This window comes from Parambassis ranga, unplaced genomic scaffold (assembly GCF_900634625.1).
Source record: "Parambassis ranga unplaced genomic scaffold, fParRan2.1 scaffold_70_arrow_ctg1, whole genome shotgun sequence".
Taxonomy (NCBI): Eukaryota; Metazoa; Chordata; class Actinopteri; family Ambassidae; genus Parambassis; species Parambassis ranga.
In genome coordinates, this window is record NW_021144812.1 from 110,746 (window position 1) to 123,828 (window position 13,083).

Here is a 13,083-nt window from a genome sequence, read left to right on the forward strand (position 1 = left end):
CCTGAGGATTAAAGAAAATGATGCAGTGAAAACAGGACGACCTCCGCTCTGCTCTGAATGCCTGGTGCATTGTGGGTAATGCATGCAGCAGAGAAGCAGAAGTCATTAACAGACCCAAACATTCTTCACTGTAATAAAATCAGCTGATCAGTGATCAGATGTTCAGACAGGACCACTGTGTGTGTGTGTGTGTGCGCTCAGACAGAGGTGAGACCATAATCTGATAACATAATCTGTAATCCCACTGAAAAACATACTGCCAACCAACAGCTGGACACACACACAGAGGATCATCCGACCCAGCTGCATCGTGTGTGTGTGGCTGTTTGTTGCATGAAAATAAAGTAAATCAACAAATGACCATAAGTACACACACCCTCACACACACACTGCAGACACACACACACTATGACTTGTCTTCCTGTGACATCATGGCAGTGGGAGGGTCGTCATCATGTTTCTGGTCAGAGACCTTTGATACCTCGGCAGGTAACAGACGGTCAGAGTCTGTAAACAATAAACAACAATAAACAACAACACATACAGCGTTCTTCTACCATGGTGATGCACGTCTTCACCTGACCACAGGGGGCGCACTGATACATCAACACTGACTGAATCAACCTGAGCTGCCTCCAAAGAGGATGCTGATTTAATCTGAGTCCAGGTTCAGGTCTAGCTCCACTGTCTGTGTGTCTGTGTGTGTGTGTCTGTGTGTGTCTGTGTGAGTGTGTCTGTGTGTGTTTCTGTGTGTCTGTGTGTGTGTGTGTCTGTGTGTGTTTCTGTGTGTGTCTGTTTGTGTGTGTCTGTGTCTGTCTGTGTGTGTGTGTTTGTGTCTGTGTGTGTGAGTGTTTCTGTGTGTCTGTCTGTGTGTGTCTGTGTGTCTGTCTGTGTGTGTGTGTCTGTCTGTGAGTGTCTGTGTGTGTGTCTGTGTGTGTCTGTTTGTGTGTGTGTGTCTGTTTGTGTGTGTGTCTGTGTGTGTGTGTGTGTGTCTGTGAGTGTGTGTGTGTCTGTGAGTGTGTGTGTTTCTGTCTGTGTGTGTGTTTCTGTGTCTGTCTGTGTGTGTGTGTCTGTGTCTGTCTGTGTGTGTGTCTGTCTGTGTGTGTGTGTTTCTGTGTCTGTCTGTGTGTGTGTGTCTGTGTCTGTCTGTGTGTGTGTCTGTGTGTGTGTGTGTTTCTGTGTCTGTGAGTGTGTGTGTGTCTGTCTGTGTGTGTGTGTGTGTGTGTCTGTGAGTGTGTGTGTGTCTGTCTGTGTGTGTGTCTGTGTGTGTGTGTGTTTCTGTGTCTGTGAGTGTGTGTGTGTCTGTCTGTGTGTGTGTGTGTGTGTGTCTGTGAGTGTGTGTGTGTCTGTCTGTGTGTGTGTTTCTGTGTCTGTCTGTGTGTGTGTGTCTGTGTCTGTCTGTGTGTGTGTCTGTCTGTGTGTGTGTCTGTGTGTGTTTCTGTGTCTGTGTGTGTCTGTGTGTGTGTGTGGGCAGCAGGCCATGTGTAACATCTGCACTCAGGTTTGGTATTTGGTTTTAAATCCTGCTCTGACAGACTGACAGACAGGAGATCTGAGCTCTGATTGGTGGGATTAGATCTACAGGATTAATATGAGAGCAGCGGCAGAGACACAGACAGACAAAGGTGGACAGACGCGGTGGACGGCAGGAGTCAGACCATCAGTCAGCTTCAACAGGTACGGTTCCTGATCACTGTCTGTTTATTGATAATAATCTGAGCCACCGGGGCACCAACAGGCAGAGACCCTCACTCAGCTCAGCTCATCCTCTTCCTGCATTGCAGCCATGTTTGCGGGCCGAGCGTCAGCCTCAGGAGCCGCTGTGGGACCATCGGCGGCGGCGGTGGGTGGAGGCAAAGGCGGGAAGTTCACGGTGGAGGAGCTGTACGGGTTCAGCAAGAAGGGGAAGGTGAACAGAGGGCATTCTGGGAAAACAGATAAATGTGAGGCGAAGAAAGAAGCAAAGGAGAAAGAGGAGTCGATGCTGGCGTCTCAGATCCTGGAGGCCGCCAGGAGGCTGATGGAGCGGAGGAGGCTGGAGATCTACCTGAAGGAGTGTGACGTCACCATGGAGTACAGCAGCATGACGTACAGGTGAGACAGAGACACAGAGACACAGGAGAGACACACAGGTGAGATACAGGTGAGACAGAGACACACAGAGAGACACAGAGACACACAGACACACAAGAGAGATACAGGTGAGACAGAGACACAGAGAGAGGCACAGGTGAGACACACAGGAGACACACAGGTGAGGCAGAGACACACAGAGACACAGATGAGACACAGAGACACAGGGTTAGGGGAGAGGGGAGACAGAGGTGAGATAAAGACGGGTCATAAATGTCCAGGTGAGGTGTGTTCATTAAAGGGTTAAACAGATCCTCCATGTTTAAGCTGACACAGTCACAGCTGAGGTTATTGTAGTGACACAGAGTGACCACCAGAGGGCGCTGACACACTGAGCGTGCTCCATCCCTCCTTTGTACAGCAGAGATCAGTTTGCTGCGGTTCTGTGTGTGTGTGTGCAGCTGAGTCAGCATTTTATCTAACACATATAAACACAAATCCTACACAGCAGTGTACGTAGACAGGACTGAGCAGTTCATCAATACCCGATCAATACATCAATACACTGAGTGTCCACAGACACAGAGTCCACACAGGGTCTACAGAGTGTCCATAGAGTGTCCTTAGAGGGTTCACAGAGAGTCTACAGAGAGTCCACAGAGAGTCCACAGAGGGTACACAAAGAGTCTACAGAGGGTCCACAGAGGGTCTACAGAGAGTCTACAGAGGGTCTACAGAGAGTCCACAGAGGGTCTACAGAGTGTCCATAGAGGGTCCACAGAAAGTCCACAGAGGGTCCACAGAGAGTACACAGAGAGTCTACAGAGTGTCCATAGAGGGTCCACAGAAAGTCCACAGAGGGTCCACAGAGAGTACACAGAGGGTCTACAGAGTGTCCATAGAGGGTCCACAGAGAGTCCACAGAGGGTCCATAGAGAGTCTACAGAGGGTCCATAGAGTCTACAGTGAGTCTACAGAGGGTCCATAGAGAGTCTACAGAGGGTCCACAGAGGGTCCATAGAGAGTCTACAGAGAGTCCACAGAGAGTCTACAGTCCACAGAGGGTCCATAGAGAGTCTACAGAGAGTCCACAGAGGGTCCACAGAGTCTACAGTTCACAGAGGGTCAATAGAGAGTCTACAGAGAGTCTACAGAGAGTCTACAGAGGATATCTGCCCACAGAGAGTCTACAGAGGGTCCACAGAGAGTCCACGTCTTTCATGGTGAGACAGAGACCACAATAGGAGGACAGAGACGTGTCCATAGAGTGTCCTTAGAGGGTCTACAGAGGGTCCACAGAGAGTACACAGAGTCTACAGAGGATCCATAGAGGGTCCACAGAGAGTCTACAAAGAGTCCACAGAGGGTCCACAGAGGGTCTACAGAGTGTCCATAGAGGGTCCACAGAGAGTCCACAGAGGGTCCATAGAGTCTACAGTGAGTCTACAGAGGGTCCATAGAGTACAGAGGGTCCACAGAGGGTCCATAGAGAGTCTACAGAGAGTCCACAGAGAGTCTACAGTCCACAGAGGGTCCATAGAGAGTCTACAGAGAGTCCACAGAGGGTCCACAGAGAGTCTACAGTCCACAGAGGGTCAATAGAGAGTCTACAGAGAGTCTACAGAGAGTCTACAGAGGGTCTACAGAGGATATCTGCCCACAGAGAGTCTACAGAGGGTCCATTAGAGAGTCCACGTCTTTCATGGTGAGACAGAGACCACAATAGGAGGACAGAGACGTCTTCAGTCCTGATGTTCTGGTTTCTATGGATGTACATCTTTGTGCAACTTTTACAGTGAGTCCTCAGTGAGTTGTTGTGCAGAGACGCCTGCAGCGAGCGGGGGGGCGGCGCCGCTCAGAGACGCTGTGGACGGACGCTGCACTGAGGCCACTGCGTGCAGCGACTGCTGTGATTCACATTAGTGACACCAAACCTTTGGCCTGAGGCGGCTCACCGAGTCTGAGCTCACATCCAGCCGCTGCAGCGCTGAGGCTGCACACAGACACACACAGCCCTGTGAGCAGGAGAGGGGGAGGGTCTGCAGGACACACATAACAACTGAAGACACACAAACGTCACCACAAAACTACTACTACTGCTAATCTGGTGTCAGAAAAGAGGGGGCTGTTGCCTCTTCGCTGGCTTTGTGGTCGTGTTGTGTGTCTGCAGTCAGTCCCTCGTTGTTGTGTTGTGTTGCGTTGTGTTGTGGTTTGGTGTGCAGACCGGTGATGGAACGTTGTGTGTTTGTTGTGTTCATCTTCTCTGCACCCTCAGCTCTCTCTCTCTCTCTCACTGTGATGAATGCTCGCTTGCCCAGTGTGCAGCTCTGACAGTGAGGGGGGAGGGGCTTCCTCTCTCAGCTGTACAGTCCAGAGGACGCTCGGCTTCACTTCTTCCTTCACTCCTCTCTGTGACTGTCCCTCTTCGTCTCTCTGTGACTGTCCCTCTTCGTCTCTCTGTGACGGTCCCTCTTCGTCTCTGTGTGACTCCCTCCTCATCCTGTGGACAGACTCTTCATCACCTCCTCCTCCTCGGGGCTCCGGCTGTGGGACGACAGGATGCTCTCCATAGCCTGAAAGTTGTTTGTGTCACTCTGATTGGCCGAGCAAGCGGACTCAAAGTTGACATCCCACTCATGAATCCTCACCACCGTTACCATAGCAACCGGTGACCTTGGCAGCAGCGGCGGACTCAGCAGTATGTTTTGAGACTTTAGACCTCTTCATACATAGCTCGTAACCGTAGTGACCGGGATGCAGGTGTCCATAGCGTGCAACGTGGGGGGAGGCGGGGGAGGGGGCGGGGCGAGCGAGCATCAGCTGAAGGAGCGGCGGGCGGCCGCGGCGAACACCAGCAATGCACCTGCCTGTCATTCAAGGGTGAGGGCGGAGCCTTCTGGCAGGCACACCCTGCTAGGCCACGCCCACATGAAGGAGGCCCTTGGTCGTCATAGCAACATGAAGTACAGGTGAGAGAGAGAGAGACAGTCACATGACCAGACAGGTGCAGTGTGTGACACAGGGTCATGTGTGTGTGTGTGTGCCTGCACTCCATGTGTATTGATTCCTCATTGGTGATTGATTAGGCCGATCAGGTCACATCTGAATGTTTTGAATCAGTTAAGTATTGATGGTCTGAGCTCAGACATTGATACTCAGTGTGTGATGTCATCGCTCAGATATTGATGACCCTGATCAGATATTTACTGATTGATCTTGATGACCTGGGTGATGATGTCATCAGTGACCTCTTTGACAGTTTAGAATTTATTCTGGGTGGTCGTTGATCAACCAGATGTGAATGATCAGAGCCTGGACAGACTTTATCTGAGCGTGGACATGGAGGACACTGACTTGGACTAAATGATGAGACTGATGATGATGACTTGGACATGATCCCTGTCCAACAACTTGGACACAGTCGTCCTCATGAGACTCTGATCACTGGTGAATGAGGACGGGGACTTGGACCTGACGTCACACTGCTGTCAGACATCAAACCGCCTGCAGACGTCCTCAGCGTCTGACGGGGACCAAAAGAACTTTGCTTCTATTCTGAGCCTGTTTGATGTGCACGAATCAGCTGCTGCTATTTTTAGCGGCTGCAGTGTGTTTGTGTCAAACTGCTGGACACCCACTGGACGTCTGCTGGACACCCCCCGGACATCTGCTGGACACCCACTGGACGTCTGCTGGACACCCCCCGGACGCCTGCTGGACGTCTGCTGGACATCCACTGAACGTCTGCTGGACACCCCCGGACATCTGCTGGTCTTCTGCTGGACGTTTGCTGGACGTCTGCCCGACGTCCGCAGGATGTCCACTGGACGTCTGCTGGACATCTGCTGGACACCTGCTGGACACCCCCCGGACGCCTGCTGGACACCCACTGGACGTCTGCTGGTCTTCTGCTGGTCGTCTGCTGGACGCCCACTGGATGTCTGCTGGATGTCCGCTGGTCGTCCGCTGGTCGCCCCCTGGACGTCCACTGGACGCTCCATCTGCACTCTGATCATCAGCCCCTGACCTCTGACCTCTGCTGGATCAACATACACACTGATGAGTACAGCTTCATCACACGCTGCCGTCTGATTGGTGACAGATGACTGCTGCTCATTAAGCTTTAATCGAAGGATGACCGCATCTCCCATGATGCACTGCGGCAGGCTGTCAGGCAGCAGGTCCAGAGAGTCCACATGGAGCCTCTGCAGCATCCAGACCAGACCTGTGAGTGCTCACAGAGGATCTGCAGCACGACTGCAGGGAGGAAAACATGCAAACAGACCAACACAGACGCACAAAAAACACAATAACACCGCAAGTCCAGCAAAGAAGACCTGAAGCTAACAGGCTAACAAGCTAACAGGAGGGGACGACAAAACCTGCAGAGTCACTGAAGACAGAACTGACACACAACAGCACACAACAACATCAGCTAACACACACAGACACACACACACACACAGACACACACGGCTACATCCAGAGTTTAAGACGTTTTCACTGCTGAGTCATTGATCAGTGATCGGTTTGATTGGTTTGCAGGAATCTTGGGAAATCTGGACTGAGGGTGTCCTGCTTAGGACTGGGTGAGAACGCACACACACACACACAGACACACACACACAGACACACACACACATATTTACATCTATATGCAAACACACAGTCAGCGCTGTTCTTTCTGTTTTCACAGGAACATGGGTGACATTTGGTTCTCAGATCTCAGACGAGGTACAGTGTGTGTGAGTGTGTGTGAGTGTGTGTGAGTGTGTGAGTGTGTGTGTGTGTGTGTTGAATGCATGGACACACATTATGTAACACTCGAGGTTCCCGCACACGTTGATGTGGGTCACTGTGTGTGTAGATGGCGGAGAACGTGATGACGGTGGCGTACGACAGCGGGGTGAACCTGTTCGACACGGCCGAGGTCTACGCCTCCGGGAGGTACGCTCAGAGCCAGGACGGGGGGACGCCTGATGTCCCCGTCCGTCCCGTTCCAATCTGTTAGACATCAGACAGGTGAGACGAGACGCAGCCTGAGTGACGTGTGTGACTGTTTCAGGGCGGAGACGACTCTGGGAAACATCCTGAAGAAGAAGGCGTGGAGGTAAACACACACACACACGGTGGACAGCTGAGTGTCCACAGGGTGGCGCTGTGGTGAGTGTGTGCAGGTCAGTGTGTGTCAGAGGACGCACACAGACACACAAACATGTCTGACAGCTCAGCCTCTGTAAGAGTTCACACTTCCTGCTGTCACAGGACATTTAGGGACGTTCTGACAGAGTGTGTGTGTCTGCATTCTGCTGCATTGTGTTATCTGCCTCACACTGAGTGTGTGTGTGTGTGTGTGTGCGTGTGTGTGCGTGTGTGACAGGAGGTCCAGTTATGTGGTGACCACTAAGATCTACTGGGGAGGACAGTGAGTACAGCTTTACTACAGCAGCTACACAACATGACACACACACACAGACACACAACCACAACATATACGGAGACACTACACTGAGACACACAACCACACAGAGACACACACCTAAACTGACACACAGCTGCACAGGCGTCCTGTTTAGTGTCTTTGTGTGTGTCTGTGTTTACAGGGCAGAGACGGAGCGGGGGTTGTCACGGAAACACATCATCGAAGGTAAACACACAGTGAACACGGGGTTACCCAGAATTCTTTGCAAACAGTCAGTGCTGCAGTGAGACCAGTGAGGACGGACGGAGGGACGGAGGGACGGTGTCCTCTGACGGCTGTCGGAGGTCGGCGAGGCTTTAAGAGGCTCAGTCACACCAAGACTGGATTAGGAGTTACACACACACACACAGACACACACACACACACAGACACACACACAGACACACACACAGACACACACACACAGCAGCATCAATCCTCTGCTGTTGACTTAAATCACTGAAATGCTAAATTTAACCCACAAAGTCTCTGCACGACACGCTGCAGCGTTCATTAGCGCTTCCTGCAGCAGCTGCTCGTCATACAGACACACACAGTTCACACTGTACACGCAACATCACACAACAACGCATCACAGCGGCACCACAAACACTACAACACACCCCAGCATTCATCGCACAACCAGGAAATCTCAGACTCAGCTACTGTAGGTAAAGATGGCCGCCATGACAGGTTAGGCCCAGCGAGCTGTGTGTTTTCATACAGCTGTGACACACAGACACACACACAGACACACACACTGTGTTCAGACTTATTTAACACACAAACGTCTGTTTGTCCTTCACAAGGTCGACAAAACATCCCAGATAATTCCTGATGACAGAGCTGTCAGCACAACACACACACACACACAAACACAGAACAACCACACCTCATAAACAACACACACACAGCACATGTCGTGTAAACAGTGTTACATCTGTTCACTTTCGTTTCTCTGCTGACACGACTGAGCCACAGTTCACACAGCAGTGTGTCTGTGTGATCGTTGTGTGTCTGTGTGATCGTTGTGTGTCTGTGTGACTGACAGCTGATGTGTGTGTCCTTGAAGCTGAAACTCTTTTTGTAAATGCTGATTAAATTATGCTGGTATGACTCTGTGTGTGTCTGTGTGTGATTGTTGTGTGTGTCTGCCTGTGTGTGTCTGTCTGTGTGTGTCTGTCTGTGTGTGTGTGGCAGGTCTGCGTGGGTCTCTCTCCAGGTTACAGCTGGACTATGTGGACATTGTCTTTGCCAACAGGAGCGACATCAATGCACCAATGGAAGGTCAGAACACACACACACAGACAGACACACACACACAGACAGTTGTTTGTGTTGCTGTGCAGTGTGTGTGGTGGTAACACTTCATACTTGTGTTGTCAGAGATTGTGCGTGCGATGACCTTTGTGATCGATCAGGGAATGGCCATGTACTGGGGGACGTCCCGCTGGAACGCCGTGGAGATCATGGTAACACAACACACACACACACACACTGTCACTACATGTCCTCATACGTGAACTTTAACCTCCAACAGACACACACACCTGATCCACACACTGCACCACACTGACACAACCACAGGAGGGCGACAGACACACAAACTGATCTGAACATGCTGAACTCTCAGGATGGACACAAACTCACCTGTGTGTGTCTGTGTATGTGTGTCTCTGTGTGTGTGTGTATGTGTGTGTCTCTGTGTGTGTGTGTATGTGTGTCTCTGTGTGTGTGTGTATGTGTGTGTCTGTGTGTGTGTGTATGTGTGTGTGTGTGTGTGTGTGTATGTGTGTGTCTGTGTGTGTGTGTATATGTGTGTGTGTGTGTCTGTGTGTGTGTCTGTGTGTGTCTGTGTGTGTGTGTGTGTGTGTGTGTGTGTCTGTGTGTGTGTGTATATGTGTGTGTGTGTGTGTGTCTGTGTGTGTGTCTGTGTGTGTCTGTGTGTGTGTCTCTGTGTGTCTGTGTGTGTCTGTGTGTGTGTGTGTGTGTGTGTGTGTGTCTGTCTGTCTGTGTGTGTCTGTGTGTGTGTCTGTGTGTCAGGAGGCGTACTCCATAGCGCGGCAGTTTAACCTGATCCCTCCGGTGTGTGAGCAGGCTGAGTATCACTACTTCCAGAGAGACAAAGTGGAGCTGCACCTGCCTGAACTCTACCACAAGATAGGTACACACACACAGACACACACACAGACTCCTTCTAGTCATTCAGCTGTTCTCTGATGTGGCTCAACATGAGGTCTGTGTGTCTCTCAGGGGTCGGAGCCATGACCTGGTCTCCGTTAGCCTGCGGTTTGCTGACAGGAAAGTACAACAAGGGCGTCCCCGAGAGCTCCAGAGCCGCCATGAAGGTACACACACACAGTCTCACACACAGTCTCACACACACAGTCACACACACAGACACACACAGTCACACACACAGTCACACACACAGTCTCACACACACAGACACACACAGTCACACACAGTCTCACACACAGTCACACACACAGTCTCACACACAGTCACACACACAGTCTCACACACAGTCTCACACACAGTCACACACAGTCTCACACACAGTCACACACACAGTCTCACACACAGTCACACACACAGTCACACACACAGTCTCACACACAGTCACACACACAGTCTCACACACAGTCACACACACAGTCTCACACACAGTCACACACACAGTCTCACACACATACACACACAGTCTCACACAGTCTCACACACACAGTCACACACAGTCACACACACAGTAACACACAGTAACACACAGTCACACACACAGTCACACACACAGTCACACACACAGTCTCACACACACACAGTCTCTCACACATACTCACACAGTAACACACACAGTCTCACACACAGTCACACACACAGTCACACACACAGTCACACACAGTCTCACACACACAGTCTCACACACTGTGCTGCCCTCACACCACCTAGCAGACAGTAGACAAATGTACAAACGCGGCGTGCTGATGAAGATCTTTCATGGACAAACAAAAGATCACACACGTTTACATTCTGAAGACCAAAACACTTCTCGTCATGTCCCGGTGCTCTGAAGACATCAGTGCTCACACAGTGTCCTCGGGGACAGCGCTGAGTCCTCTGAAGCACCTGTTCACTGCATCACCTGAGATAGATCCATGGGACGAGCGCTCACTCCTCATGTTGCTGTGTGCGTGTGTCTCTGTGTGTGTCTGTGTGTGTGTCTCTGTGTGTGTGTGTCTCTGTGTGCGTGTGTCTCTGTGTGTGTGTCTCTGTGTGTCTCTGTGTGTCTCTGTGTGTGTCTCTCTGTGTGTCTCTGTGTGTCTCTGTGTGTGTGTGTCTCTGTGTGCGTGTGTCTCTGTGTGTGTGTCTCTGTGTGTCTCTGTGTGTGTGTCTCTGTGTGTGTGTCTCTGTGTGTCTCTGTGTGTCTCTGTGTGTGTCTCTCTCTGTGTGTCTCTGTGTGTGTCTCTGTGTGTCTCTCTGTGTGTCTCTGTGTGTGTCTCTGTGTGTGTCTCTGTGTGTCTCTCTCTGTGTCTCTGTGTGTGTCTCTGTGTGTCTCTGTGTGTCTGTCTCTCTGTGTGTCTCTGTGTGTGTCTCTGTGTGTCTCTCTCTCTGTCTCTGTGTGTGTCTCTCTCTGTGTGTCTCTGTGTGTGTCTCTGTGTGTCTCTCTGTGTGTCTCTGTGTGTGTCTCTGTGTGTGTCTCTGTGTGTCTCTCTCTGTGTCTCTGTGTGTGTCTCTGTGTGTGTCTCTGTGTGTCTCTGTGTGTCTGTGTGTGTCTCTCTGTGTGTAGGGATATGCGTGGCTGAAGGAGCGTCTCTACAGTGATGAGGGGAAGAAGCAGCTCAGTAAAATCAAAGATCTCCACCTGCTGGCCGACAGACTGAACTGCACCGCTGCTCAGCTGGCCATCGGTCAGACACACACACACACACACACACACTCTGAGTGAGCAGCAGTGAGTGATACCGGTGTCTCTGTTGGACAGCGTGGTGTCTCCGTAGTGAAGGTGTCAGCTCGGTCCTGCTCGGAGTGTCCAACCCAGAACAGCTGCTGGAGAACCTGGGTTCTATACAGGTAACACACACACACACTATACACGCCTCAGCTGCAGGTTGCTAGGTGACATGATAAACAGGAAGTCATATTTACGGAGAACATTTAAACACCAAAGGTTTGAGGCTGAACATCCAATCAGAGCTCTGCTTTACATGAGTGTCCCGTTCAAGGCCCGTGATTGGTCGAAGCCTCTGTGACTTCCTGTTCTGCCCCTTTAGGTTCTGACTCAGCTGACTCCGCCCCTCATCGCAGAGATGGACGCGTTGCTCGGCAACAAGCCGCGTAACAGCAAGAAGGAGGCGAGGAGCTGAGGACAGAGGACAGACATCATGCAGGCCATCGCCATGGAGACAGGGACAGACAGATGACGGGAAATATTTATTCCCGTGTTACCGTCAGCACTTAGATCATTAGTATGTAGACAGACCTGCTGTCGTCATGACGATGACTGACTTACCTCCTCTTATGATTTGATGAGTTTTACAAACTTCATCGTTATTATTACCCCGTTTCCACGGTAACGGGGCTCCGACTCTCCGACTGTACAGTGAACATATTTATGAGAATATTTATTGTAAAGTATAAGATCTATATTTTATGAATGTAGCTGCAGCTGCTGGGTGGGGTTCAACCTGAGGGGCCGGGACCTCTCGGGGGCCGCCTCCTCCTCACAGACCTTAGAGCATGGAACATATATATAACATATAAAACATATATGCTGTAGTTTTAGCAGACAGAATCTATACTGTGGCGGGTCACATGACCTCAGCAGGCAGGATGGTTTAACACGTGTCACTGACACAGGAAGCTCCACTGATCAATAGAGATGATTCACAATAACTGATCAGCTGACACATTGATGAATCAGAAATAAAACGATCCAACAACCCCTGACTTCCTCTTATTTCAATCACTGAGCACAGTTCAACATGTTCGGGTGAAGCTTGGCAGCAGTCTGAGCTCCACCCGCTCCAGACTCGCTCCACAGAGTCAGGAAGCAGCCGGCGCTGTGCTGAGCTCTGATTGGTCCTCGACCACATCTGTGGAATGAAGTCCAACAGGCCAGATCACCTGAAGGGAGAGGAGGCGCTCAGCTTCCTCATAGTTTGACTCCTGTCAGAGTGCACAGGAGCAGAGTCCGGACCAGCTGCTGGAGGACTGAGACGGATCAACAGCATGTTGGTGGTGTTCCTGGTCCTCGTTTGTGGTGAGATCCTCCTGCTGCTCACTCTGACATCGTCTCTGTGATCTGTGTTCATTTAAAGCTCTGACTCAGCTGTCCTAAACCTCCACCTAACCCTCAAACCTAACGTATGCAGGGACCTGCTGTGGCTCGGGGGTCCTGCAGAGACAGGGTTTGTACTGTTGAGTAGAGAACAGAGCGAGGCCTCAGTCCTGCAACCTCCTCAGTGTCCCTGGTGGTTTCTGGTTCCTGCTGATCTGTCCTGCAGCCTCCTCAGTGTCCCTGGTGGTTCTGGTTCCTGCTGATCTGTCCT

General features: G+C 51.1%; 1 protein-coding gene across 2 annotated transcripts; it reads left to right on the forward strand.

Moving 5' to 3' along the window:
• Nucleotides 1-1,999: 1,999 nt before the first annotated feature.
• On the forward strand, nt 2,000-12,458 carry LOC114431356 (voltage-gated potassium channel subunit beta-3). Of its 2 annotated transcripts, none has more exons than XM_028398971.1 (14): nt 2,000-2,094; nt 6,619-6,662; nt 6,770-6,807; nt 6,941-7,020; nt 7,139-7,183; nt 7,454-7,498; nt 7,677-7,720; nt 8,735-8,821; nt 8,921-9,006; nt 9,578-9,698; nt 9,788-9,882; nt 11,322-11,442; nt 11,517-11,605; nt 11,806-12,458. In XM_028398971.1, exons 1-14 carry the CDS (start codon nt 2,021-2,023, stop codon nt 11,896-11,898), a joined length of 1,062 nt encoding a protein of 353 aa, XP_028254772.1. In that variant the 5' UTR covers nt 2,000-2,020; the 3' UTR covers nt 11,899-12,458. The 2 variants fall into 2 exon arrangements, with proteins under 2 accessions (XP_028254772.1, XP_028254773.1); XM_028398972.1 differs by lacking the exon at nt 2,000-2,094 and adding an exon at nt 4,996-5,042.
• The last annotated feature ends 625 nt before the right edge of the window (nt 12,459-13,083 follow it).

Coding starts and splice junctions, on each gene's coding strand:
- LOC114431356 (XM_028398971.1), top strand. CDS start 2,021: ATGGAGCGGAGGAGGCTGGAGATCTACCTGAAGGAGTGTGACGTCACC. Junction 2,095..6,618: donor TACAGCAGCATGACGTACAG/GTGAGACAGAGA, acceptor ATTGGTTTGCAG/GAATCTTGGGAAATCTGGAC. Junction 9,007..9,577: donor GGAACGCCGTGGAGATCATG/GTAACACAACAC, acceptor TCTGTGTGTCAG/GAGGCGTACTCCATAGCGCG.